The following is a 26669-nucleotide window of genomic DNA, read 5'->3' on the forward strand; positions in this document are numbered from 1 at the left end:
CTAAGACAAAGCTCTTCTTTGCATGCTGGCCCCCTTTAAATGACCCCGCACTGCTTCAGTGCTGTTGAGGTCCGGGCTCTGGGGAGGCCGATCCATGACTGACTTCCACTGTGTTTTTTTTCTATCTAGGCATGCTTTTACTGCATTGGCAGTATGTTTGGATCATTGTAATGCAGAACAAGGCAGCAAATGCATTTCAGGTGGAATTTAATGGTGGATAAAAACCTGGTGGTACTTTTACACATGAAAAATCGTTTTGACAGATCTCCAACACCACTGGCTGAAATTCAGCTCCAAACCATGACAGAGCCTCCTCCTTATATACTGATATCAACCAAATATTTTACACTTGAATTCATCACTCATCAGTGCAGTTCTTGTGTAGTTCTGCATACCTTAGCCTTTTCTCCATTTTTCCTTCCTTAAGAATGACTACTTTACAGCCACGTCTCCACTGAGACCATTTCTGTTAAGGGCTTTAAGAAAAAAATCTGTTAGTACCGATAGTGAGGTGTGTGTTCACTAAAACATGTTCATACTTGCAGTTAAAGGCTGAATTAGGTTGACTCTTACCCAGTTACCAGACATAATGTCAGCTGCCCTAACCTAACAATATTTTAGTTATCATGTGACATCTGTACAAAAACAGACAGATCCCCCTTGGGAATGGCATTTCCGGGTGAGTTCTTTTGATTAAAATGAGTGGGAACTTCCATGTCTCCCTCTGTATATTTGTGTTGTCGTGTTTGTATATGTGACTGTATGCATCTCTTTTCAACTGCTTCTCTGTCTGTCCCGGCACAACTGCTGACTGTAACCCGGTGCCAAGATAAAGATCAGGATAAAAACTACCCATAATCGTACCCAGTTTGATGTTTTTGAGAAGTGGGGGGTCAGGAATTAGAGCTTTAAATATTTCATTTACAAGGTCACTTAGAACTAGGACTTATCAATTTAGTTAGATAATAAAGATGCATATATCAGTGACCATGTCACAGTTTTCTAGAAAGAATGCAATGATAGCGTTTAGCTGTTTTACTGATCCAGATACAGTATTATTTATTATTATTATTATTATTATGTCCATAAATGCATTAACCCAAATGCAGAACAATAAAATCTAAACTATGTAAAAGTAGCTTTTTTCAGCAGCTATCATTTAAATGAACAAAATGTAGATGATGTTGAAGGGACTCTGTGTTTTCTGTGTGGTCTTGAAAAATGTGCATGTGAGGATTGATGACTCATCCACTGCAAACCAAATCTACCTGCAGGTACAAATAAAGTATCCTGAACCTGAATCTAAGAGGAACTGGGCATGTGCTTTCAGCTTCATGCCAAAGATTCTCTAGAACAAGCTAAAAAAAGACCTTGAATTACATTCAAACCACTCAACACATGCCTTTGAATGTGCACCATCTTTCGCCAAGCAACTGAAGGTCTTATTTTTCTGAAGACAATTACATACCAGTGTGCCACACTTCTTTCTAGCACACATTCATTGCAACAATGCGGGACTTGTGACCAGTGATGGTACATTTTCTCCTTTCACTGGACCTGATGTATTGTCGGCTCACAAAACCAGGGTGTGACAACCCAGCCAGAGGTAGAGAACAATATGGATTAAAATATTCTGGCAGTTTAGTATCATATCTTATCATTGTTACAGAGTACAGTGGTCCCTCGTTTATTGCGCGAGTTACGTTCCAATGACAACCTGTGATAGGTGAAATCCGCGAAGTAGCCAACTTTTTTTTTTTTTTTTACAATTATTATAGATGTTTTAAGGCTGTAAAAACCCTCACTGCACACGTTATACACTTTTCTCAGACAGGCATGAACATTTTCACACTTTTCTCTCGTATTTAAACACTCTCAAAGTTCAAACCGTAGAAAAATAAGTCCAGTATTATGGAATGAAACCAAAGATCAAACCCTGTTTTCAGGTCCAGAACATGAGAATAGAGCAGCTGTGAGAGAATTCAACACTAATGAATCAGTCGTATGGAAGTGGAGAAAGCAAGAAGAATGACTTGAGTAAAGTTTGACTTTTCTGACTGTTTTGTTTTACTTAATGCACCTTATAATCCGGCGTGCCTTACAGTCTGAAAAATACGGTAACTTCTACCTTCCTTTAGCATGTCCAGAAGTCCAACTGCCTGTGCTATGGTTAGCATTGTCCTCTGCCTTTTGGATGCTACCATAGATGCCTTTGACCGTGCAAAACGTTTCGTCAACATTCTTGTGTTTGTTGGGGATAAAACGTACAGTACAGCACTTCAGAATCACACTGCTAGAGATCGAAGATTTATGTAAATTTGACAAGTTGAAAGCATTCTGTACAGTACGGGAGACACGGCACGAGATTGACTGACAATGGTGTGCAGCCAATCAGGACGCAGAACACAATGCGCTTTAAAAAAAAAGCATGCAAAAAAAATCTGCGAAACAGCGAGGCCGTGAAAAGTGAACCATGTTATAGCGAGGGACTGCTGTACGGACAAACAAGTATTTTTTAAAACAAAGATTTTTCTGTATTTTTTTTTCTGTTGTTTTTTTTTTGTTTGTTTGTTTTTTAAATATCTCCCATCCACATGAAAATGTCAGAAAACAACCTCATGTGCTGTCAAGGGCATGGCAGAGCAGCTCATTGTGTAGAGATGTCGGCCAATGAAAATCCTATAAATAGTAACACAGAGCACCATCTGACATCAGGAAAGGAGACACAGGTGCACACTTTTGCCCCTTTCCTTGCTCACCTGTAAATGGAGGAGTTAAAAATCTAAATTCTGGAAGGTGTTTTTATCAAAAGCTCAGTTTTCAGTGGTGTGAAATGGTTCTTACATGTAGATAAAAGCATCAACATACACACACAAAATTGCATCCATATTCACATGTCTGCATACCTGTGGACATGTCCTTGTTTCAAAAACAGAAATGTGCAATTTGACCAAAAATCCAGATTTAAGACCGTGAGCTTATAATTATTATTTTATTTAACCACCGTGGTCCTTTCTACTTCTTTCTGGCATCAAAACACCTGTTTCAAAATGATCACCTTGTTATCATATGATGCTGCAGGTAGAGCAGGTCATCTGCTAGCTGGAAGACTGATGGTTCAATCCCTGGCTGCTCCAGTCCACATGCCAAATATCCTTGGGCAAGATACTGAACCCTGAGTTGAGTAGTGTGTATTGAGGAGTATGATTGTTAGATGGAAAGCACTTAGGCATACAAAAAAGTGCTTGTATGATGGGTGAATGAGGCATGTTGTATACAGTGCATTGAGTGCTCCAGTACTGTAGAAAAGTGCAATATAAAAAACCTTCATTTGAATCAGGTCATGTTTTAAGAGCACTGAATTATTGGATATATATAACATGAGCTCATATACTAACTCACAAGAAATGGGTGTTTTATTGGAGGAAAGAATGTGACTGGACAGTTAAGGTCCCTGAGTGAGGACAGAGTACCCATAGCAGAGCAGTGCCCAGAATCATGTCTGTGGAACCGTTAGGAGATTCAAGATTCAAAGTGTTTATTGTCATGTGTACAAAGAAAAGCATTTCTCTGTGCAATGAAATTCTTTCTCTGCTGTCCATACATAGATACCGGTTAATATGTACAAATAAAACTACCACAGATAAATACAAATAGTATGAATAAACACTGTAGCCTTAAAAATAAATCCCACTTTTGTTTGTTTGTTTGTTTGTTTGTTTGTTTGTTTCTTTCTTTCTTTCTTTCTTTCTTTCTAGTGTTTAAGAGTGGACTAAGTTCTCATGTAGGCCACTCTTTCTCACAGGTTCGAGTTAGTTGAAATTTTAAGACATCGAAAAAAGAATTTGTGACTTATGGATAGTAAAAACTATTTGTGAAACGTCATCAGATTTTTTGAAAAATCCAATAATACCTATCTTGTTATTTATATTTTAAGTGTAATTTAGTTTTTACTAAAAATTCAATTTTCAGGGGGGTTCTCAAGTTATACTTTGTAATATTTTGAAACCATTTTTTTTCAACAACTGGATTTACGTTTTGTCTCAGGAAACGTTCACACCTGTTTTTTAGTATTCCGTCCACAGATTCATCATTTTCAAATGTATGAGTGGTACAAAAAAGGCACGCAATGGTTAGCTTCAAAGGCATTTATTTTGAAAACACCGGACGGAAATCCCTGTTATGTGCCGTTGCTTCTCCGCGCTCCCGAACATTCGGTTTCCCAGTGAGCACGCGCTTCCCGGACCGTAGCTGCCCGTCATCGCTGGCGCTGACATCACACGGAGGATTTGCTACAATGTCAAACACTCACAAGCAGCGCGAGCTCATGGCTTCCCCGCGCCACAATGACAAACACCGCCGCGTCCAGCTGCTCATCCTCTAAATACTACACAACTACGACCACAACTACGACCACCGTCCATGGCTTTATTCCGCGATTTTGGACAGGATGCGTTTGAGGTGAGACGGGTCACTCAGTTCTTTTCTAAATTACTGCTTTTTACTTGTAATTCATTTAGTTTATTTCGTAATGTTTTTAATTGAAAATTGTAGCTGATGTTTGAATTCTTGTTTGTTAAAAAATTAAAACCTTTAAACGCAGACGGCGTGTTTCCCCGTATCTTTATGGGAAAAGTTCCCCGGCTCCCTAACGTTGATTGCTGTGCTATTACGTAATGGGAGTGCGGACACTGCTGAACGGATTTTACAGTGAGGTGCCGTGATGACACATCTCTGATAGCACAAGCTCGCGGATTGCGTAGTAAAGACCGCGTCATATTTGCACACCCCTGTAACACCAAGTTTGTAGCCAAATAACGCATTTATCCCCTCACTGATTCACTCAAAGCACAACACTTCACGGTTTTCCAGGCTGTTAGTTGACCCAGCTATGACTGATTTATTACTGTTTTAAAGAAAAAAAGTCATTTAATTACAGGTCCTCATTGAACAAATACATGCTAAAAACAGAAGAACATTTAAGTGATTTGTGCTTGTATTTTTAGCTGGAAAATATATAAATGTCTAATGTTGCTACTGATGTTGCTCATACTTTTATAATATCTGCAGTGCTGTGAAAATGCATGTACTCTCTTTCTGATTTTTTCCCCTTATTTGTCATGCTTACTTCTTTTAGATCATCAAACACATTTTAACATTACACAGCGATAACTGATTAAAATAAAAAAAACGAGTTTTTTAAATGATGACTTTATTTATAAAAGTAAAAATAAAGCTATCCAACCCCTGTGTGCAAAACTAATTGCCCCGCTTTGTTAAATCATGTTCAGGTTCATTAGCTACTGCCAGACCTGGCGAATCAAGAAATCACTTCAATAGAAGATGTCTGACAAAATGAAGCAGGCTCAGATCTCAAAAAGCAACACATCATGTCCTGATCTAAAGAAACAGCTGATAAACAAAGTCATTGACATCTGTTAGTCTGGAAACAGTTACAAAGCCATTTTTAAGGTTTTGGGACTCGAGAACAGTGGAACACTGGTGAACCTTCCCAGGAGTGGCTTACCAAAATTACTCCAAGATCACCCGGACGACTCAACCAGGAAGTCATAAAAGACCGCAGAACAACATTAAAGAACCGCAGGCCTCACCTGCTTCAGTTAAGGTCAGAGTTCATGATTCAACAATAAGAAAGAGAATGGGTAAAAATCAGACTGCATGGGAGAGGTCAAGGAGAAAACGACTGCAGAGCAAAAAGAACACAAAGGCAGGTCTCACATTTACCAAAAATATTATGCTGATCCTCAAGAGTTCCGAGAAAATATTCTGTGGACTGATGAGACAGAAGCTGAACTTTTTAGAAAGTTTGAGTCCTGTTACATCTGCAAAAAACTAGCACAGCAATTCATGAAACAACATTATACCAACAGTCAGACATGGTGGTGGTAGTGTGATGGTCAGGGCTGCTTTGCTGCTTCAGGACGACTTGTTGCAACGGATACATTTTGTATTTATTCTGGTTCTCTTTGTCTAATATTAGAATTAGTTTGATGCTCTGAAACATGTAAGTGTGACAAATATGCAAAAAACAAACCCTAAGAAATCAGGAATAGGGTAACTACTTTTAGTCACTCTGTTGTTTTCAGCACATTGCTAAGTATCAGCATCAGAAGAAGACACCGAGTATAAGGTGTTCACGGTTAAGTGATGACAAACTTTGAACCTGACTGTGTGCTGTTTGTGCGTCTCAGCAAATCTATGTGAGTGCGTGAGCCAGGTCAGAGGTCATGTTGCGGAGGGAATCCGACTCCCACGGCCTCTTTACCTTCGGAGAGACGTCCGACAATGACTGTGAGGTGAGGCTGTTTATTTATACCTGCTACCGGCGTACCTCTTAGATCTGCATGTGGCTCTAAAGTAGGCTGCAGTTGACACAAAATGTAACCGAAGGAACCCACAGGTCCAGTTGCTGAACACGTAATAGCTCAACTTTTTGACTTAATTGTGTTATTTTTTTTCCTTTTAATAACTCTAGTGTTCAGCACTTGGCAGTCAAGCATTTTTAAGTGAGTAGGCAGATAATGTCAAAAGCCAGAAATCTCTCCTCTGAGCCGTTGACAGAGATATGAAAACTTTTGCCAATGATATCCAACAGCCAGGCTCATCCCAGGTCATGTGACAGTGATATAGCTGTACCTTATGTAAGTTTGTACAAGCTTCTTACTCCTTCCCTTTATCTCTGTCATTATGCTGCTGTCTAAGGATAAAAGGGACCAGAAGCTTCATCAAGTCAGCAGATCACAGTTGTTTATCCTCCCTGTCTTTGTCTCTCTGTCTTAGATGGGGGTGAGCTGCAGAGAGGTAGATGTAGCGTGTCTGTGCGAGGCCGGTCCCTGTACACTTTATTCAGAAGCACACACGCCTACGCCGGTGAGTGCTCAGGCTTTCCACTTAAGTGTCTGTGGCCGTCGCTCAACCCGCTCAGATCTGAGAGTGTTTCTTCATCTGTAATCAGGCTCTAAATGCTGCCCGACGACCTCTCTGCATCTTTGTCGCTGCCCTGTTTTATTTTAAAGTACCTGTTCACAGATATCGACGAATCACGTGTTAGCTTTTCGTTTTGTTTTTTTTTCGAGATGTGAATCTAATCAGTAGGTCTGTCTCTCTTCCTGCTTTCTGTTCTCAGGACACGCGGCTGTGTGAACGCTGTGGAAAAAACAAAGTGATGGTAACCAGGTACTCTGAGGGATACGGCACAGAGGTAATGTGTAGCATATGTGTGCGTGTCTTTATGACAGTGCTCTGTGTGCAGCTACTTAATGCTGTTGCAGAGCGCTGTGTGTGGAGTCCAGATATGTAACACGTTATAAGACTTTTTGATATTTGTGTTGATTTCCTGGCAGGCAGCTGGCATTTTTATAGGCTTTTAAGATTCCAGCTTGTGAGCAGTACATGAGTAATACCAGGGTTCACTTAGGCCAGATGATTGATGCTCATGCCACAGATAGACATTTTCAAAAAGGATTTTCAGTCTCTTAAAACTAGGGTTGGACCATTTATTGCTAACTGATATACAGCACTGTGCAAAAGTCTTGAGCCAGCCCTAACATCTCTATATTTTGTCATATTTTGAGGCAAATACTGAAACTTTTCTGACAAAGTTGTATTTTTACTCAGTTGTATATAGAATTTGTGTTCTATTTTTATACTATTGTATATTTTATTCTATTTTATTCTACTGTATATAGTATTTTATTTTATTTTATTCTATTCTATTAGAATAGAATTATCTATTTCTATCTTATCTTATCTTATCTTAACATGCACAAACTTACAGGTAAATACAGCATATAAATCAAAAACAGAGCTTGAAAGTCAATATTTGGTACGACCTTTATTTTTCAACGCAGCTTGAAATCTCTTAGACAATCTTTCTTTAATTAATTTTTGAATAGTTCTCCAGGCTTCTTGAAGGACATTCAAAGTTCTTCTTTGTCCTAGATCAAAATCTCCAACACCATTGGCTGAAATGCAACACCAAGCCATGATGGAGCCTCCACCGTGCTTCATACACGCTCACTTATCATCATCATCATTTATTTAAATAGCACTTTAAAAACACACCTGGTAGACCAAAGTGCTGTACAATACTAATATGCACTAGGGCTGCCACAAACGATTATTTTGATAGTCGTCTAGTCACCGATTATTTTTGCGATTAGTCGACTAATCAGATCATCATCCATTGGACGTAAAACGTACAGCTTATTGCACCAGCAGCATCTGCTCTTATATAACTATCATTAGCTTACAGCTTTAAGTGTTTACGGTCTGTGCTAACAATAAAGACAAGGTGATAGTTTATTAAATTTTAATGAAATTTGCAGATTGTTTTGGTGGAGTTTAATAAACTCCTTGCTATCTAAAATATAACAGGACACCGGAGTAAATTCTCGAGCATCTCACACTGATAATCAAATTCAAATTTTACAAATTCAAATTTTATTTGTCACGTACACAGTCATACACAGTACGATATGTAGTGAAATGTTTAGACAACTGCTCGTGACCTAAAGAAAAAAAAAAAGGAAAAGGCTATGAATAAGATAGGAAATAAATATGAAAAATTAAAAAGTGTAAATTTAACTAGGAAGGAATAAAATATAAAAAATTAAGGTTAAAAATGAAATAACTGTACAACACAAATTAGAATGAAGGGTAAATTTAACTGGGAAAGAATAAGATAAAATATATAAATTAAAGTTGAAAATAAAATAACTGTGCAACAAAATGCACAATACACAGTATAGAACTATATAAGACTGTATAAAGAAATACAAATAAATAAATATATATATACACACAATAACAGCAGCTGTACAAATATTAACTGGAAATGAAGAATATAGTGACCAGTGTTGTGCAATCCACATTATGTCTTGTGCAGTGCAAATATGCTGTCTGCTTGACGTTTATTCAGCTGTGTGAAAACTATAACTTTAATCTCAGCCAAACCGATTTACCCAGGAACAAATAAAATACCGTATTTCCCGGACTACAAAGCGCACCTGAATATTAGCCGCACAAGCTAAAATCAGGGGAAAATCCTGTTTTGTACATACATTAGCCGCACCTGACTAAAAGCCGCAGGTGTTTCAATGTTGACTTATCATATGTAAGAGAATATGCACAAAGGGAATTGTCAGGAAAGAGATGGCTGTTTGGAGACATCACTTTTATTAATATTTTGAAAAACAAGTTATGGGTACATATTTGCACATGTAGTACATAACAGTAGCCTACAGCACACCAGAAAAAATAGATTCGGACTACCTTTTAGGCTCAGGTGCAGTGACACAGCTTTAACAAGAAGAAAAGTCAGTCAGTCATTCACCACCATCTTTCTCTTCTTCCTGCGCACTAAAACCACCAAAGTCCTCTCCTCCAGTGTCGGATACAAACAGGCTCAGGATGGCTTCGTCATCCACTCTCCGCTTCTCTCCTTCGTTGTCACTTTCAAAACCAAAGAAATCCTTGTTGTCAGTGTCAGAGTCGAACACCCTCAGAAGGGCCGTGGCGGTGTCCTCCTCTCCATCATGCAGCAGTCCAGCCCTTCAAAATCCGTTGGTGATCGTGGATGCTTTCACACTTTTCCACGCTGTCAGAATCCACCGGTGGAGTTGAGCATAACTTGCTTTTCGCAAGTTTATCGCCGCTCATCATCCACGCCTCCCGCTGAATGCGTAGCGCTACTTTGAAGTTTGTTTTTCGCGCTACTTCGTACGGCACTACGTTGCCTGGCGGACGGACATGTGACTAACATACCACTCTTGAACCCCGATCCTTCCGCCAGGCAACGTAGTGCCGTACAACAGCGGAACACACAAAACAAATCGTCTTACGATATGACAAAAATCATGGACAATCCATAGAAAAGCCGCACCTGACTAAAAGCCGCAGGGTTCAAAGCTTGTGTAAAAAGTAGCGGCTTATAGCCCGACAATTACGGTACTAAAAAAAGCCAAACAATAACATAACGAATTATCTAAGTGACTTATATATCATGTTTAACCTGAGTAGCGAAAGACGGCGGTGGGTTTGAAAACGATTTGCCGGGAGTCCGGTGTTCTTCACGGCGCTAGTGAGCCTAGCCCCCGGCTCGCTATCAAGCTAGTGGGTAACAGACGTCTCCGAAAACGTCGGAGCGCTTTTGAAAATATGTGGTGTCTTGATAAACTGAGCAGATATTTGATGTTTACACAGCTACATTCTCGCCTGAAAATATGTTAAACGTGTATTTTGTGACCCAGAAAGAATAATAAGAGTAGCATTAAAACTAACTAGCTGCCGCCATTGTTGGAAACTGAGCTGGGCTGCGCTATGAATTCTGGGACACAGCTTCTTCTTCTTCGGGGTTTAACGGCAGCTGGCATCCTTGTACATGCAGTGCTGCCATCTTCTGTTTCAGTCCGTTATTACACTCTTAAATCCTGCTACTTATTCCTGCGTCTTTTGTGATCTTACAAAGCTTCAAACGACGCGTCGACTATTAAATCAGTCGTCGACGATTTTGATAGTCGACGTAATCGTGACTAGTCGACTAATCGTGGCAGCCCTAATATGCACATAGTAATAAAACCAGACATAGCAATAAAATGTTAAAACAAAACAAACAAACAAACAAACAAAAATCCTTATGTTCCTCTCTCCTGACTTCCTCAAAAACAAACAAACAAACAAAAATTGGATTCCTCACTCCAGCGGACCGGTTGCTATTGTTTTTCAGTTTGGCTCTTGCTGTGGTTAGATTTTTAGGCCTGACACTTCTTCTGTCCTCTACTTGTCTTCCACAGATTTTTTTTAAAGGACATCCAGCGTTTTGCCAGGTTTTTGGGTAATAGCTCTTTGGGAATACCCTTTTTGGTGCACAAATAGTTTATTTCCTCTGGCATCTTGCACAGATTTCACAAATGAGTACAAGTTTTGTGTTTTGTGACAGGCTGCGAATACCAAAGTGTCAGCCACTGGACTGACAGAAAGAGGGGAAAAACCAAAGAAAAACTGTGGAAGAGCTCCAGAAAGGCTGGAGTACTGTTGCTCAAGACCACTTTAAAAAATAAAATAAAAATTCTGGCTCTTTAAAGCAAAAAATTTAAATTAGGAGGGACTCCAGACTTTTGCACAACTCTGTATAATTGGCTTATACGTATCGAAATGGAAATAAGCACCGCAAATATTTTAATCAGTGAGGTGGGTGATTTGATTTGTGATACAGTTTTCCTGAATTGATGGTGATAATGCTAGCTACCCTTACATGAAACAATATCCAAGATAAGAGGAAGCATGAGCAATTTACCAAACAAGTCAAATATAATGAAATCATTTAATAAAATGCCTTTATCTGTTTACTGTAGCCTGAACCTAAAACTAGCCTGAACTAGGTAGCTTGTTTAGCAGAGTGCAGCTGTTCTAACATGCTGTGCTGTCAGCGTTAATCTCGTTAAAATTACATCAACACCATAACCACATTAACGCTGCAAATCTCTGTTAGGGAGTTATCGTGGATCACCTTGTGTGTGGGGCTGCATGGTGCTAATGAGTGAACAAGCTAACTGCGTTGACGCCATGCAGCCCCACGCAAAGTGGGGCCCCACGAAAGTGATTTTTTAAATGCTAAAAACGTTAGTTTGTCTATGCTGTTTATATTTTAAAAAGTTATCAATATTTGGTATTCTTAAAAAAAATCACAAAATATTGCAGTACTGTGTTGTACGAAAATCATTGCTATATCCCTGTCATGCAGCTAGCTGCTATCCGATTGTTCAGTCTGACGTCACTAGCCGTGTCTGGACCTAAACTCCGCTGCAGGTCCATATATCAAACGATCACTATGGCATTACTGAGAGTTGAAAAACTGTCTAAAGTCTTTCATCTGTATTAATAAAATGATCAGCGTTCTGCACTACCAGGTGTAACAATTGAGTTTAGCATCCAGGCATCCGTGAAAACGGAATTTATGACATTTAACGGAGTTAGAAGTTAGCAGGGAGTTAGCTCGCTAGCTTCTATCTAAATACAATATAGCATGTCCTGACTGCGGGGATTTGGAAACAAATTAAAACGTACAGCTCTGTTATCACTTCCAGCATAAATGAAGACAGAAAACTAAACAGCAGTGACGTTTGTAGGGTTACTGAATTTGAGCTAGCTGGTATATAATGATGTGCTACGTGACCGCTAGCGACACAGCTATGTTAGCATAATATAAACAAGCTAACTTTTTTTCCACTCGATAAAAGTTAACGTGACTGTTCTCGGTGGTCAGGAACAAATGTAATCGCATGGCAGGATGCTGTTAAAGGACCAAACTTCAGCCAGGAGAACAACTGAGATAATCCATCCACAATACGAGGTTAGTCATTCATATACTGCTGCATGGGCTGGGCTGTAGTTACATCTTAAGGTTTTAAAAACTGAGCTTAAATAAATGATTAGCGGTAATAAAAGCCGAGGGAGGTCAACAGTGATCACTGACTGTTTTAGGAGCTTTTTGAGATTAAATATAAGAAAATACATAACATTAAACATGTTAACAACACAAAAGCCATATTAAACACAGACTACTTTAGGCCCGGAAGTAGGATTCGTCACGTCATCACTGAACAACCGGATAGTTGTGTCTGCACCCACCTGCTCATTTGAGGCCACACCCTCAGTCAATGGAAACTGTAAGCCTTGCTATAATTTAAACCCATGAGTTATATTTAAAAAATGGAAATGTAAGGCAGTCTTGAAAAGGGAGATTTTTTTTTTGGTAGCAGGCTGTAACAATTTATAGTTGTGTTGCAAAATTAGCCATTTTAACATAGGGCGCTGTGGTGACTTGCTTTTGGATTCAGCCTCAAGTGGCCATTACAGGAACTGCATTTTTTGGCCAGAGATAAAAACACACAGGACATTATGTTAATAGCTCATTGTTTTTTTGTTTTTTTTTTTAAATGCTAAACTTATATTTTCAGTACAGAGTGGCAGTAGTTCTTGTTACTATAATATACAGTTTAGTATTCAGTGATATATTTTGTGTTCTGGAATAGGAACCTTTAGACAAATCAATGATTTTTGAGTTATCCCCGTTATTCAGTATCTATCTATCTATCTATCTATCTATCTATCTATCTATCTATCTATCTATCTATCTATCTATCTATCTATCTATCTATCTATCTATCTGTCTGTCTGTCTGTCTGTCTGTCTGTCTGTCTGTCTGTCTGTGACAGAAAGAGGTAAAAAGACTGGTACTGTTGGGATATAAATACTCTCTGACTTCATTACGTTATGGATAGAGGTGTGAGCTGATTCATGCTTAATAACAATGGTGGTAATATAAAAAGTGACGCATTAGCACACTCACACAGACAAATGCCATCATCAAGTGGTATTTGGTTTCACAAACTGTGTTGGTCTGTGATGAGTCACTGGGATTTATGGGTTTCTTTCATTTTAAAAACTCAAAAAATTGAAAACACTTTTGTATTTGTCATATTTTATCCCAGCTTAATGGCTGCTAACACATTCCTCTGTGTTTCTGTTGGTTATTATATATTTTTTCTTGTCTTTTTCGCTCCATTGCAGGAGGAGTGTGTGTTATCTGACCCTCAGGGGGAGAGTGACGCAGATGCGGATATAGAGGATACAGACTGCAGGTCACCGACACGTTCATATTCACACAGTGTGCTGCGCTGTACCTTACTGTATCTGACCTTGTGCCTTTGACTCAATTTGTTCAGACTCCAGGAGCCTGGTTCTCTCCAGCGAATCAGCTCACGGAGACGGAAACGTCCTCGAGTAGCGCGACAAGACACCACGGAGAGCGAGGATGATGGCGGGCGAAGCCATAGATCCCATCGATGGAATCTGAGGCTTAGTCCTGACAGAGCACACAGCAGAACCATACTCGAGGTAAGAAGAAATAAATAAAAACAAATCAAAATCAAGCAATCAAGATGTGATTGTGGTGCAGACCTTCAGCTTTAATTCAAGAGGTTTTTATTCAAATTTGCATTAATTTTATGCATTTAGTTGAATACTCCAAAAGAGTGTTTCACTCGGTTGACATCAGGTCACTGTAGAAAATTCTATTTCTTTGCCATGAAAAACTTTTGCAGCCTGCTTTGTATCATCCAATCAAGCTTGCAGCATTTGGTTGAATCTGAGCAGAGAGTATAACCCCCTCTGCACTTCAGAATTCGTTGTCCTCTTCTATCAGCAGTCACATCATCAATAAACACGACATGGACAGTGTATCCATGTCATAACACTGCCTCCACCGTGCTTGACATACTAACTTTTCCCCTTCTCGTCCATCATTGTGATAAAAGTCAGTCTTGATTTTGTCTGTCCAAACATATGTACACTTGGCTCTTTCACATGTTTTCTGAGGCTTGAGCCTGTAACCAGTGGTTTGCACCTCATTGTAAACATCTGTTTCCATTAACAAAAGCATCTTTTGATTGGAGACCCAATGATACACCTACCTGCTTGAGAGTGTTCTCGACTTGTTTAGATGTTGGGATGTTTTTTCTCTTAACCATTGAAATAATCCTGCCATCTTGCACTTTTAGTCATCTTCTGTGGTCCTTCAGGCCTTCTGCTATTGGTATCAATTATTCATTCATATTTGAAATTCACAAAAATTCAGCTATTATGTCTGCTTTATTTGTCATGAAATAACGAGCTGCTTGTCAGTCAGTTGTCCAATTATACTTGAGCCTTTGAATCAGTGTTGCCAACTCCTCAGTAAGGAAAATCGCTATTGGTTGTCCTAAAAGTCGCTAGAAGTCGCTAAATGACGTCATCGCCTAATTTGCATAATTGATCATGCTAATCTAATTGTAACCTATGTTGTTGGAGAGAGAAATAACATCGTGGAAGAGACATAAAGTGAGTAAAAACGTCCTAAATGCATTTAGAGTTTATTTAGAACTACAAATTAAATTTCTTTTAGCAATTATTGTTTTTTTTTAATGTCACAATTCCAACCCTGCTCCTTTACCCGGGCTTGGACCGGCAAAAGTGACCCGAAATAGGCACTCTGGTGGAGTTACTTTGTGTGTGTGTGTGTTTATAAGTAGTTTTAAACCTTGTGATCCACAAAACAGCATAAGAGTAAAAGAGTAAAGGAGGACTGACTGTGTTACAGCACCCGCTGCTTGTTGAGAGTAAAAGCGATACGCGCTTTCACGTGTTTTTTTAGCGACTTTCTTTAGAAAAAAAGTTGCTAAGGGGTCTGAAAACTCGCTAAATATAGTGACAAAGTCGCTAAGTTGGCAACACTGCTTTGAATATGGCTTAATCTTTATAGAAATGGTAAAGCAGTTAATACAGTACTTTTGTTAAACCCCTTGAATTAAAGTTGAAAGTCTTGAATATTGATTGTTTGATTTTAAATCTACTATGTGGTGTACAGAGAGAGAAAATTGCCCCCTGAAAAGTGTCATTATCCAAATACTTTCTGAGTCACTGAATGCACAGAATTTTCCAGGTTCATACTATTACTTCCCTGTTGCTTTAATTAGTTACTCTGCTCATTTAGGGTCTAAAAATGAAGTACAAACAGAGAAATTGAGGTCTATCTCAGTTCTCTCCTGCATCTGCCTTTCAGGAGAGCATATCACAGGTCAGGCCACTGATCATTTGCAGGCCAAACGTGGAGAAGCAGAAGAGTCCTGATGAGGTGACCCGAGGCTCCAAACTGACGTCTCTGTGGCCGTCGTCCTTCTCTCTTCCTCTTATCCTCCTCCTGTCATTACCTCTCTCTGTTTCTCTCATTGTTTTTATCGTGTCTTTCCTCCTTCCGTGGGCCAGTGCTTGACCCCCGCCATGCCTGCTTCAGGATATTAGTTTCATTCCAGAAATGACAGAAAGTTCTACCGACTCATATAATGTAGTGGATAGCGTAATTTCTTTATAAACGAGTAGAAAGACTTGAAGATAATAATAGATTAGCAATACTGAATTTGTGTTCAATGTTTCTTTTCCTCCTTTCTTTAAATATCTTGACTTTAAGCGAAGGTCGTCCCTCGAAACCAAAAAGGCACTGAGAAACTTTCATAACGTGGCGCATTTTGATCGAGAATGTGCTCACAGTGAACACAACACAAACTCAGCTCCTGCCTCTGTCTCATAAAATCTCACCTTCCGTCTCACTTTTCCTCACCCCCTCGTTTGTAAAAATAGACCTCTCATCTCGCTCCTTATTCTAACAAGCCACTGGAGTGACACAGAGGGGGGGGGGGCAAGGTTTTATGGCTGTGCAGGTACTTTTAAAAAGGAAACTAGGAGGCTCGGTAGGAAAACCTGCGAAAGACAATGCTGCCGAACTATGCAATCCCTCTGTTTGTACCGCGGCATCTTAACTGCTGTTCGAGTACGTCTCCTATGTCCTTGGCACTGTCGACACCTTCGTGGCCCCCCGTCCCCTTTTCTTCCTCTGAGGAGTACAGTTTGTGAATGCAGGGACTCGATGGTTCCAAAGTAGAGCGTGACCCAATTTAAAAAGCATTACCAGGAGAGATCTGATACAGCTCCCATCGTGTATGATCTACAGCACATCTGTTATAACGAATAAATTACATGTATTAATTTACGCGCCGCAGACCTCAAAATAAAACGAGCTTTGGTGGCAGTGTGTTACAGGAGTTTGGACACTATTTCACAGTCTTACATTCATATTTAAGAATGCTTATGTAAATTATGATTTAAGAGGACTAAGCTTGACAATCAGTCATGCTGTTTATTTCAAGCTGGAATATCTAGAAAACGTCATCTTTTGGCTATGTTTGTACTGTACATTTCATTTTATGTTGTTTTGTATGTGTTTTGAAGTTAGGGTTGTTTTTTCTTCTTCCACACGTCACACTACTGATGCTTGCTTGCCTGTAGAAAAATGATCATTTTAGGTTAATATCAGGTTGCACTGTGTTAACTGGTTAGTTTTAGAGATTTTTCTCTCCTAGTTTGTTGTCATGTTGTAGTCTTACATCTTATTTCTATATGTGTTTATCTCTGTTTCATGGGGCCCAGAAATTCAATAAAACTAGATTGTATTTTGACAACAAAAGCCTTTCTTTCTTTCTTTTTTTCTCCACTACCACTTTAAAACCAAGCAGGTTGCAGAAATGAGGCTAAACTGCTGACTTATGTCTTCGTTATAGCTACTACCATTAGCACTCATACATCTTCAAATGTAAAATAGTAAAAACCAACACAATTGTATCTCATATCCCCGTATTGGGCGTTGTTTTTGGATTATTGTAGTAAATGCTGGTCCAGGTTCAACATGGCAAGTGACCAATTGCATTGTTATGATGTCATAGTTTTGCATCGTGGAAAAAGCCTGTCGATGGACTCTCAAGAAAAAATAGGATGGCAGTCAGGGTTAGGGTTTGGTGTGTGTTGTGATGGTGTTTCCACATTGCAAAACTATGACATCACAGCTATGTCACTGGTCACTTGCAGTGTTGAACCTGGACCAACAACAACACGAACACAGGGACATCATATCATGCTGTCTTTAACCGGGTGGCAGGAAATATAATAACACACCAGGTTACAAAAATCAAGAGGTGCACGAGTTAGCGAAAACGGCAGCTAATGACAACACTGACAAAGTCGATATCAGTTTAACGTCAACTTTGTGGTACAGTTCTGTTTGCCAGGCAGGACATGGTGGGTATAATGGGGTCCTTAGCCTCTGGGAACATCAGCGGTTTCTTTATTTTACTGTGTCCGGTGTAGTCAGGATATCCAGATAGTAGATAAGGGTTTTCCAGTTCTGGACTTTGTGCCTGCCATTGCTTATCATTGCAGTTAAGTTAATAAAATAAGTCAATAATAGTCTAAAATCTCCCTTTTCGAGACTGCCTTACATTTCCATTTTTAGACTATAGCAAATGGTTTGGAAACTGCATTTTGAAGGAACCAAAGCTGGTTTAAACAGGATTGTTGAGTAAAGCTCTGACTACAAACTGACTACACTGATCTTCTGGTACCAACAATTTTGCCCACACTTTCTGCATTTTCATGTCCAAAATTCAGTTTTAGGTGGTTACACATAGGATTATCTGTAAACCTCCAAAAGCCTCAGCAACACTTTAGGTCAACCGCTATGACTTTAACTTTTTTTATATATATATATTTCACTTCACTCATTTCTGTCCCACTCTGTGATCTAGATTACACTTGCATTGATCTTATCTTGCAGGATCTTATCAATGCAAATATGTATATTTTCCCACCCATCCATGGTGATCCTGGAGCTCATCCCAGGTGACACTAAATGAGAGAGAGAGCTGTACAAGTTGCAGGTCAGTCACATGACATTTTTGCAAAATGTTGAGTTATTGTTTCTGATTTTTTTTTTTTTTAGACCATGCAGAGTTACAGAATAGGCACTCTGACAAAAGATGACAGTGCTCGGTGCTTGAACTACTTGTGCCTCTCACTCTGTTGAGCCGAAAAAGAAGAATGCAACCCTCATGTCCCAGCAGTGTAGCTGCTCTTGACAAAAGGGCCTGAAGGGGGGAGGGGGGGTCCAATAACGAGGTTAGCGCTCTTCACTCCTCCTCCTCCTCTCACTGCTTGCATTGCCATGGTAACAATCAGAACTGCTGCAGAGGAAACAGACTTTTCATAAGTAAGATTGTGAGCAGCTGCCCAAAGCTAAACTGTAGGTAATAATGTAGATACAGAAGTGTATCCGTATCTGCCGTGAATGTATATACAATGGCAAATATCTGTACAGGTTGTTCCTGAATGGCGACGTTTTTAGGGTGTATTAAAGCATTAAAAAAACATCTTACAGACAGTTGAATGCTTACAAGCACACATTCAGTGTGAAGAAATGTTTAAGCACTCAAGTGCTCTTTTGAGTGCAGTTGAAAAGGGGCCTTAATCACTTGCCTGCTTGTTTAACCTTCCTGCCTTCTTGGGACCTTTTTGTGCCACTGCTATGTGTTAAATGGCTGCCATTTCCACTGTGTTCAGTGGAATATAACCAAACTTGCCACAGGATAGTTTTTACCTGTCAATGTTAATATTCCAGTGTGAATTCCTTAAATCAGCCTAAAATGGCTGAGCAGAAGAAATCCCCACACCCATCACCCTGGGGACCATTTTCTGCCCATTGACTTCCATTATAAACGCTATTTTTCAACCCCAAATTATCATCATATGATTTTATTTTTTCTTCTTTTCTTGGATGTCAATGAAGACTCAGGGCCTTGAAGTTTTAATTTTTAAATTGTAAAAAAAATGCAAAAAAAATAATGGCAGGTCAAAATGTATGTTGGTGCCAATTTTTGGTCCATCTAAAGGCCTACTTATAATGACAATCACATATTACTTCAACTGGTTTTTTGTGGAAATATTTAGTTTCGTTTTTTGGTTTTTGGGGCTTATAACACAGGGCGCTCATGTAATAACACTGGGATTTGAAGGGTTAAAACAACGAAAATATAATTAAAACTTTACATGAATATTTCAGGGAGAAGTAGTTTTACAAGGTTGGCTAATTTAAAGTGGAATAAGATATGGATATATGGTCTTTTTATGGCGTGGCTGAGAATGGTCCCTAGGGTGATGGGTGTGAGTTTTTTAAAGGATGGCAGGAGGGTTAAATCCTTCTGCGTGTGAATGCACAGTAGGCATGTGTTCGTGTGATGCCTCACATGTGAAGCCAAAGTCACCGTGTCCTCAGGTAGGAGTGTTTTTTTTTAAGCGATCTGTTGCCCACCAGTTTCATTTCCAAAACACCTACTCACAGTCCCGAAACTTCAAAGCATGTCAGTAGATTTTTATTAGGAACCCACAGTGTGAACAAAACATCCATTGATCTTAGAGGATGTATGAAGCAGGGTTTTGATTTTAAAGATAAAAGATCTTCAACCAGTGATATTGAGCTTAAACACATTTAAACAAAACAGAGACAAAAACAGCAGCTAGCATGAACGAGATCAACACTGCTGTACAGACAAAGATCGGATCAAAATGTTTTGTCAAATGAGAATAAATGCACCTAGCCGTTTTTGCTGCAGTTTCCTTATCAGATTAAAATGGTACACTTTATGGACTTATACATTACACGTACAGGAGCTTCTTGGTTGTGGAAACCCATGCCATGAAGTTCTCCGTGGACAGTTTTTATGCTGATGTTAATGCCAGAGGAGGGTTGGAGGTCTGCAGTGACTGAGTCAGCCAAGTGTTTGTGACTTTGCACACTAAACTTGTGGATGAGTTGCTGTGGAGCCCAAACACTTCTACTTTGCAATAATTCACTTAAAGCTGATGGTGGAATATTTAGTAGGGCAGAAATTTCATGAACTGTCTTCCTGCATCAGCAGCATCCTATCACAGTATCATATTGGAGTTCAAGGGGCTCTTTAGAATTCCCCATTCTTTCACAAATAATTAAAGGCAGTAGAGACAGACTGGGGGCCTGATTTTGCACACCTTTGGCAATGGGACTGAAAATATCTGAAATGAAAGACAAAGAGGTGTGGTTCTAAACTTTTGTATGAATGGTATGAATAAAATTAGTCCTAAAACAAAATATACCCCACTACATCCCAAACCTTACCACAGTATTCTCTTCAGTGTCAACCTGATTAAAAAAAGGAAATAAAAAGGTACTTGTGATTAGGTTTGCATACCTCTGAGATTTATGCTCCACTAAATTATAACTAGACGTTTAGAACCTGCTTAAGTCTGAAGACCATTTAGTAATAAGGCAAAGAAGATTTTAAAATATCTTTATAAAATTCTAGCAGCTAATATATTGACAGATCTTCTAAAACTGGGACTTCCTGTCTAATTGCCTCTGATTTGACAAATGTTTTCAACTGACTTGAAGAAGCTTGTTTCCAGCTTAGAGATTTCTTCGGTTTCATTGGTTAGTCAAAACTAAACACTACCTAGCACTGTGACAGGACAAATTCACAAATAGCTGGCGCAAGCCAATCCAGTTACATTTCTAAAAATGTGGTAATGCAAGGAGAGAGCATGTGTATGAATGCTATTTTCCAAGTCAAGGTTACACAGTGTGACCCAGCTGTTTGCTTTCTCTGTTAGCACAAAAGCCTTCAAGTCAACAGGTGTTGTTTGTTTTTATGCCCTCTTGGCCTCCTCCTCCCTCTTGCGCCTTGACCCACATTCCTCTATACTTGGATGTGGAGGAGCAATGTGATCTCACTGATGACCCTCTAGGCATTTAAAATTTATCCCCAAGTCATATGCCTCAGAATGAATAAGCCTGCCAAGGCTTCCCGAGATGTCGAGGTTGATAGACTCAGATGGGCAGAGATTCAGCTGCCTCCAAGTCATTGCCTTGTTTATTACTTGCTTTTGCTTCTTCCATTTTGCCTTTTAGAACTGTTGAACACAATCCCTACACTAATAGACTGCAAAGTCCTTCATTTAAGACCACAACAATAAACTGCACATCCTTTGGAGATATATCAGATATAAGGAATAAAATGAGGACAAAATTGGAAAAAAATGTGACAATATTTGACAATATGGTAAATAAAAACATAACTGTGCCATTTTCAGACTTTTGTTGGGTGTCTGCCTGAAGCCTCATGATGTCTAGAATTTCCACCACCTAGTGATATATTACACTGTATACAGGAGCTTATTTGGTTATATGAGGAATCATGCACTCTCACGCCACTCAACGCCACATGCAAGAGGGGAGAGAGAGGCAGGAGATGAACAAATAGACAACACAGCTCTTGTCTGCAGATGAGGTAAGGTCTGAGCTGTTTCACAGTGCGAAGTCCAGCTCAAGAAGTAAGTGATCTGCAGTCTCTTTGATTCCTGAGGTGCAAATCTGAAAGATTAAAGTAGCTGTGAAGATTATAGGTCTACTGGACACTCTGGCAGTTGCTAATTCCTGCCTTGATAAGCAGTAGGATGTATGGAAGAGAGTGATGGAGAAGAGAAGGAGACGATTGTGGGACAGGATAAGATGCTGGATTAAAGCAGAGGTGTGTAATAAAGAAGAAGAAGAAGAAGAAGGGGTGGAAGAGAATGGTGAGGATGCTGACAGCAAGGAAGATGATGTGAATGAGGAAGAAAATGAAGCAGGAGGAAATCAAGATGAAGAAGTGCAGGCAAAACCGGAGGTGAGGGATGCAGAGGAAACTGAAGATGACAAAGGAGAAAGTGGTTCAGAAACAGAAGGTTCTGATTTCACAGTTTCTGAAGATAAATATTTTAACAAACACAGAAATGAAGATATCTCTGAAACTCAGACTACTCTGGAGTGGAATGGAGAATTCAACGGTGAAATATTGACAGATGAAGAAGAAACTGTCACAGAATCTTGGGTCACTAAAGAAGATCGTGAAGAAGAAGAGGAAGCTTCTACAGATGATAAGGAAACAGAACCTTCAGTGGATGAAGATGGGGATTTTAGTGATGAAGATGACATAAAGACATATTTCAAAGATGATTACCCCATACATGTTTTTCTCACCTTGAATGAATTCAGGAGTTCATCCGTTCTCACCGACCTTACTTTGAGGACAGAGGATGGGATGCGTTTCTGTGTGCACTCCCCAGTGCTGGCTGCTGTCAGTTCACTTACCTGTGATAATCTAAAAAGAAGCAAAGCAGGAAACAAAAGAGCTGATGAAAGAAAAGACGATGACACATGTGTTAGAGTTCACCCGTGGTCAATCTCTCTTGGTCCTGAGGTAGAGCATGTTGGGTTAGAGGCGATTGTGGAGTTTGCCTACACTGGACAAATACCATTCTTAAACAAGGATAATCTGGACAAGATAAAGGCTGCTGCTCAAACACTGGGTGCACCAAGGGTTCTCGATCTCTGCACTGAGGAAGAAGAGAAGTCCACAAAAACTGGAGGGGATAAGAAAAGGGAAAGTATTTGTACTGCACAACAAATGACGATCAGCCTTCAGTCCATCCAACAGCTGTGGATGGACAGAGTGGGATGTGATGTGACTCTGGAAGCTTGTGGTGGATTGCTTCATGGTGAGTAGACCATTTAATGCTGTCTGGATGCCCACTTTAACTTTTACCTATTTGCTCAAGTAAATTTCTGTGTTGTGATACATTTTCTTTCATCCACAAGTAGGTCCTCAATCAAATTTAACATCACTTCATTCATTGCAAAAGTGACTATATTCAATATTAGATAAATGTGTATTGAGAATTTTACCATCAAATATACATTTTCTTAAGATGCATCTATAGTTCTGCCAAATAAGTTTTCAGGTTGTTCATATTTCTGTTTTTTTGCAAGGCGACTACTGGGTGGTCCAGATTTCCATATTGTGGAACATTTGACCATCAAATAAATCTGGATTTACATTCTGCACAAAGTGTGTAGTAAACATACGTTGGGCCTTTATAGGCTTCATCTTTAATGAAGTACATTATAAAACAAGCATGTGACCTGGATATGTTAGAGATATTTACTCATTGATGTCTTTCATCTAGTCCACAGAGTTATCTTGGCTGTAAGCAGTGATTACTTCCGTGGCATGTTCACCTCAGGGATGAAGGAGTCCCATCAGCCTTTTGTGACCCTTCCCTTCCTTTTGGCATCAGAATTAGAAGTTCTAATTGGCTGCTCTTACAGTGGTGCTCTACCTATGAGCTGGCAGTGCATCTTTGAGATCACCAGCACTGCTCTCCAGCTTCAGTACCAACCTGCACTTTCCTTGTGCTACAATTTCCTGTGTCAAGAAATTAATCCTCAAACTTGTCTGGATGTGGTATCTTTTGCTGAGGCCTATGAAATGCCACAGCTTCTTGAATTTGCTGATGATTTTGTCCTCCGGCATTTCCAGATGGTGGCATGCACCTCAAAGTTTACGGACCTGTCAGCTAAAAAGCTCTTGATGTACCTAAACAGTAACTCACTTTATGTTCCATCTGAACTTGTTATATTCAAAGCAGTGGCAGCTTGGATCCAAGCAAAGCCCAGGATAAGGCTCAGACTAGCTCATGAACTTATGAAAACTGTCCAGTTTCCCTTGATGACATTCAAGGAATTCAAGGAAGTGCGATCTCAGACCATGTGGTCTAATTCCAACATGACAGAGCTGTATGAGGAAATCTTTAAAGATTTCTGCTCCAGTGAGAGTGCACAGCATCAGTTCCGCATCTATATGCCAAAAGAGAGTCTCGTTCTGATTGGAGGTGACCAGATTTCGGAAGACCTGAGCAGCCGCAGCATCAGCAGAGAACTTTGGTTTGGGAATTCCCTCAGGAATCACATAGGGGTAAAAAAGGCATTGGAGTGGAGAAAGCTGGGAGAGATGCCTGAGCCAGCAAGATTCGGGCATGAGGTGGCTGTCCTAAAAGGACGATTGTATGTGTTGGGAGGCAAGAAGTATTATGGCATTGGTGACACCCTTAATAATGTTTACAGGTAAGAGCGGTTCATTGTCAACCCTCCAAAAGCAATAATAACATATACTTAACTGTTTCTTATATGTGCATAATTTCACCACCTGTAGGTATGACCCTTGTGAAAACAGCTGGGAGTTTCTGGCTGAAATGCAAGAAAAAAGATGCTCATTTTCAGTGGTTGTACTTAATGAAAAGATATATGCCATCGGCGGACACAGTGAGACCGATCCTATAGATAGTGTTGAAAGATACTGCCCATCTACAAATTCTTGGAGGTAGGTTGGGCAGAGCATTCATTGTTCATTACCATGTCATTACATTTCTCCTAAATAAGCTGTTTAAAATTATTCAAAACTTTTCAAAATATTGTAGTTTGCTGTCACAAATCACTCATCTTTTCTTTTTCAGTTTCACCTCACCCTTGGATCTGCCTCTGAGCGGGCATGTAGCAAAAGTTACCCAAGGACAGATCTTCATAACAGGAGGGGAAAATAATGATTACCTCTGTGTTGCATCCCTCTTTCTGTACCATCCAGAAACAGGAAGCACCTACCTGGCAAATATGGCTTCACCTCGAGCTCATCACTGTATGGAGTTCTTGGGTGAATATCTTTACGTGGCAGGTGGAGTAACCACTGATGATACCATGACTATTGTTGATCAGCTACCTTGTGAAGTGTACAGTCCAGTGGCTAACTGCTGGACTGCCTTTGCATCTCTGCCAGTGCCGCATGTTGGAGCAGGAAGTGCTGTTTTGGAGGGAAGGTTTTATGTGCTGGGTGGATACAGTCAGGAGGACTACACCGACACTAAGGTGGTGCACCGCTATGATCCTGCCACACAGAAATGGGAGAACATGGGAAAGATGCCCAGGCCAAACAATGATATCCGTGCATGTCTGCTGTGTTTGCCAATGCATTTGCGACTATAAGACATGGTAATAAATCTCATTATTATTTATAATCACAAGAGGAGAATATATCATTATAAAGTATATGAATTAAGGAGAGATACTTTGAGCTGAACAGCGTAAAGGAAATGAACTGGAACTGTTAATAATTTAAATTAAACAATATGTTTTTCAGTTTTCTTTTTTTTCTTTTTTCTTTTTTTTTTTTAAATGACATCAGAAACAGCAGTATGCGACATTACGTGATGGCAGAGCTTCAGTTCATCCTTTGTCTTTTTTTTTTTTTTTTTTTTTTTTTAATAAATAGGACAGGGGGAATGAATGAGAGAAAGAGGGGGAGAGAAAGAAAGAAAACCAAAGGGGAGAAGAGACGGTGAGAAGGGGGGGGAAGAGAGAGAAAAAAAAAAAAAAGAACTACTGGGTCACCTGTATGGAGAAAAAAAAAAAAAACCAAACAAAAAAAACAAACAGAGGAGACAGCAAACAACAAAGAGCAACATAATAATAGAAAAAACAAAGCACCATCACAATAAACTAGCTAGTCATAGATATCAATATTTACTAAATAATAAACGATATTGTGCAGCACGCAAGATAGACAGCGCACAGTGTGCTTTGAGGTAGCAGCCAAGAAAGCTTTAGTCCGCGTCTGTGAATACCCATGTGTGCATACCTGTGTGGATCAGCATGCTTGCATTCCAAAGGTTTCTCCATGTAATGATCTGCTAGGGAGTGTGGGGGGGCCACAGCCCCGTCCTCCAGGGTGTGAAGCGGGTATGGAGGAGATCAAAACTCCAGACATCCAGAGGCCCCCAGAACACAAGAGACCATGGAAGACCAACAGAGGGGCAGCCGCGCCACTGTCCCAGTAAGAGCTGAGGAGAGTCCCAGATGAGGGCTCGCCCAGCAGCCGCGGAGCAGAAGTCAGGGGGAGTTGCAGTGACGCGCCCGTGAGCTCCGCCGGCCCCCAGCTGCGCCTGAGTGACCGAGCCCCAGGCCGAGAGGCCGGGGGCACCCCACCTCCAAAGGGGCCCGAGCGAGCCCCAGGCCCCAGGCCCCGACAAGCGGCCGCCAAGGAGTGAGCCGGTGTGTACCCGGACGCCCACCCCCAGACACAAAGAACCACCAACACACCGACACCTGAGGGAGTCCGCCACCGGCAGGGGAAGTGGTGGTGGGTGGAGATAGGCCTCCAAACCTTGGAGGGCCTGAGATGTCCCCAGAGAGGTGGCGTCTGATACCCAACCTGACATATAGACACAGACATACAGGCACACACAGACACAAACATCCATTCCCACCCTCATGCTCTCATATGCACTCACTCCACACTCAACCAACGTGGAGACAGACATAAAGA

At 40.1% G+C, this 26669-nt stretch overlaps 2 protein-coding genes across 2 annotated transcripts; both read left to right on the forward strand.

Annotated features, from left to right (window-relative positions):
• Positions 1-4229: 4229 nt before the first annotated feature.
• LOC146577823 (uncharacterized) lies at positions 4230-17080 on the forward strand. Its single transcript, XM_085255529.1, has 7 exons — positions 4230-4461; positions 6213-6317; positions 6802-6891; positions 7148-7222; positions 13594-13664; positions 13749-13920; positions 15623-17080. The coding sequence occupies exons 2-7, from the start codon at positions 6249-6251 to the stop codon at positions 15830-15832; spliced, it is 687 nt and encodes a 228-aa protein (XP_085111655.1). The 5' UTR covers positions 4230-4461; positions 6213-6248; the 3' UTR covers positions 15833-17080.
• A 4548-nt stretch (positions 17081-21628) lies between these two features.
• Positions 21629-25668, forward strand: LOC146577824 (kelch-like protein 33). The gene is made up of 4 exons (XM_085255305.1): positions 21629-23013; positions 23482-24418; positions 24507-24674; positions 24808-25668. The coding sequence occupies exons 1-4, from the start codon at positions 21948-21950 to the stop codon at positions 25328-25330; spliced, it is 2694 nt and encodes an 897-aa protein (XP_085111431.1). The 5' UTR covers positions 21629-21947; the 3' UTR covers positions 25331-25668.
• Positions 25669-26669: the final 1001 nt, after the last annotated feature.

This window comes from Mchenga conophoros, linkage group LG3, assembly GCF_057382185.1.
Source record: "Mchenga conophoros isolate Kocher_MC1m ecotype Shallow Benthic linkage group LG3, M_conophoros_male_GT1.1, whole genome shotgun sequence".
NCBI classification, from domain to species: domain Eukaryota; kingdom Metazoa; phylum Chordata; class Actinopteri; order Cichliformes; family Cichlidae; genus Mchenga; species Mchenga conophoros.

What these genes read in the sequence shown, in the direction of transcription:
- LOC146577823 (XM_085255529.1), top strand. Translation starts at nt 6,249, where the DNA reads ATGTTGCGGAGGGAATCCGACTCCCACGGCCTCTTTACCTTCGGAGAG. An exon ending in CTGAGGGATACGGCACAGAG is followed by an intron (nt 7,223 to 13,593) that starts GTAATGTGTAGC and finishes GCTCCATTGCAG; the next exon opens with GAGGAGTGTGTGTTATCTGA. An exon ending in ATAGAGGATACAGACTGCAG is followed by an intron (nt 13,665 to 13,748) that starts GTCACCGACACG and finishes CAATTTGTTCAG; the next exon opens with ACTCCAGGAGCCTGGTTCTC.
- LOC146577824 (XM_085255305.1), top strand. Translation starts at nt 21,948, where the DNA reads ATGGAGAAGAGAAGGAGACGATTGTGGGACAGGATAAGATGCTGGATT. An exon ending in TTGTGGTGGATTGCTTCATG is followed by an intron (nt 23,014 to 23,481) that starts GTGAGTAGACCA and finishes TCTTTCATCTAG; the next exon opens with TCCACAGAGTTATCTTGGCT. An exon ending in ACCCTTAATAATGTTTACAG is followed by an intron (nt 24,419 to 24,506) that starts GTAAGAGCGGTT and finishes CACCACCTGTAG; the next exon opens with GTATGACCCTTGTGAAAACA.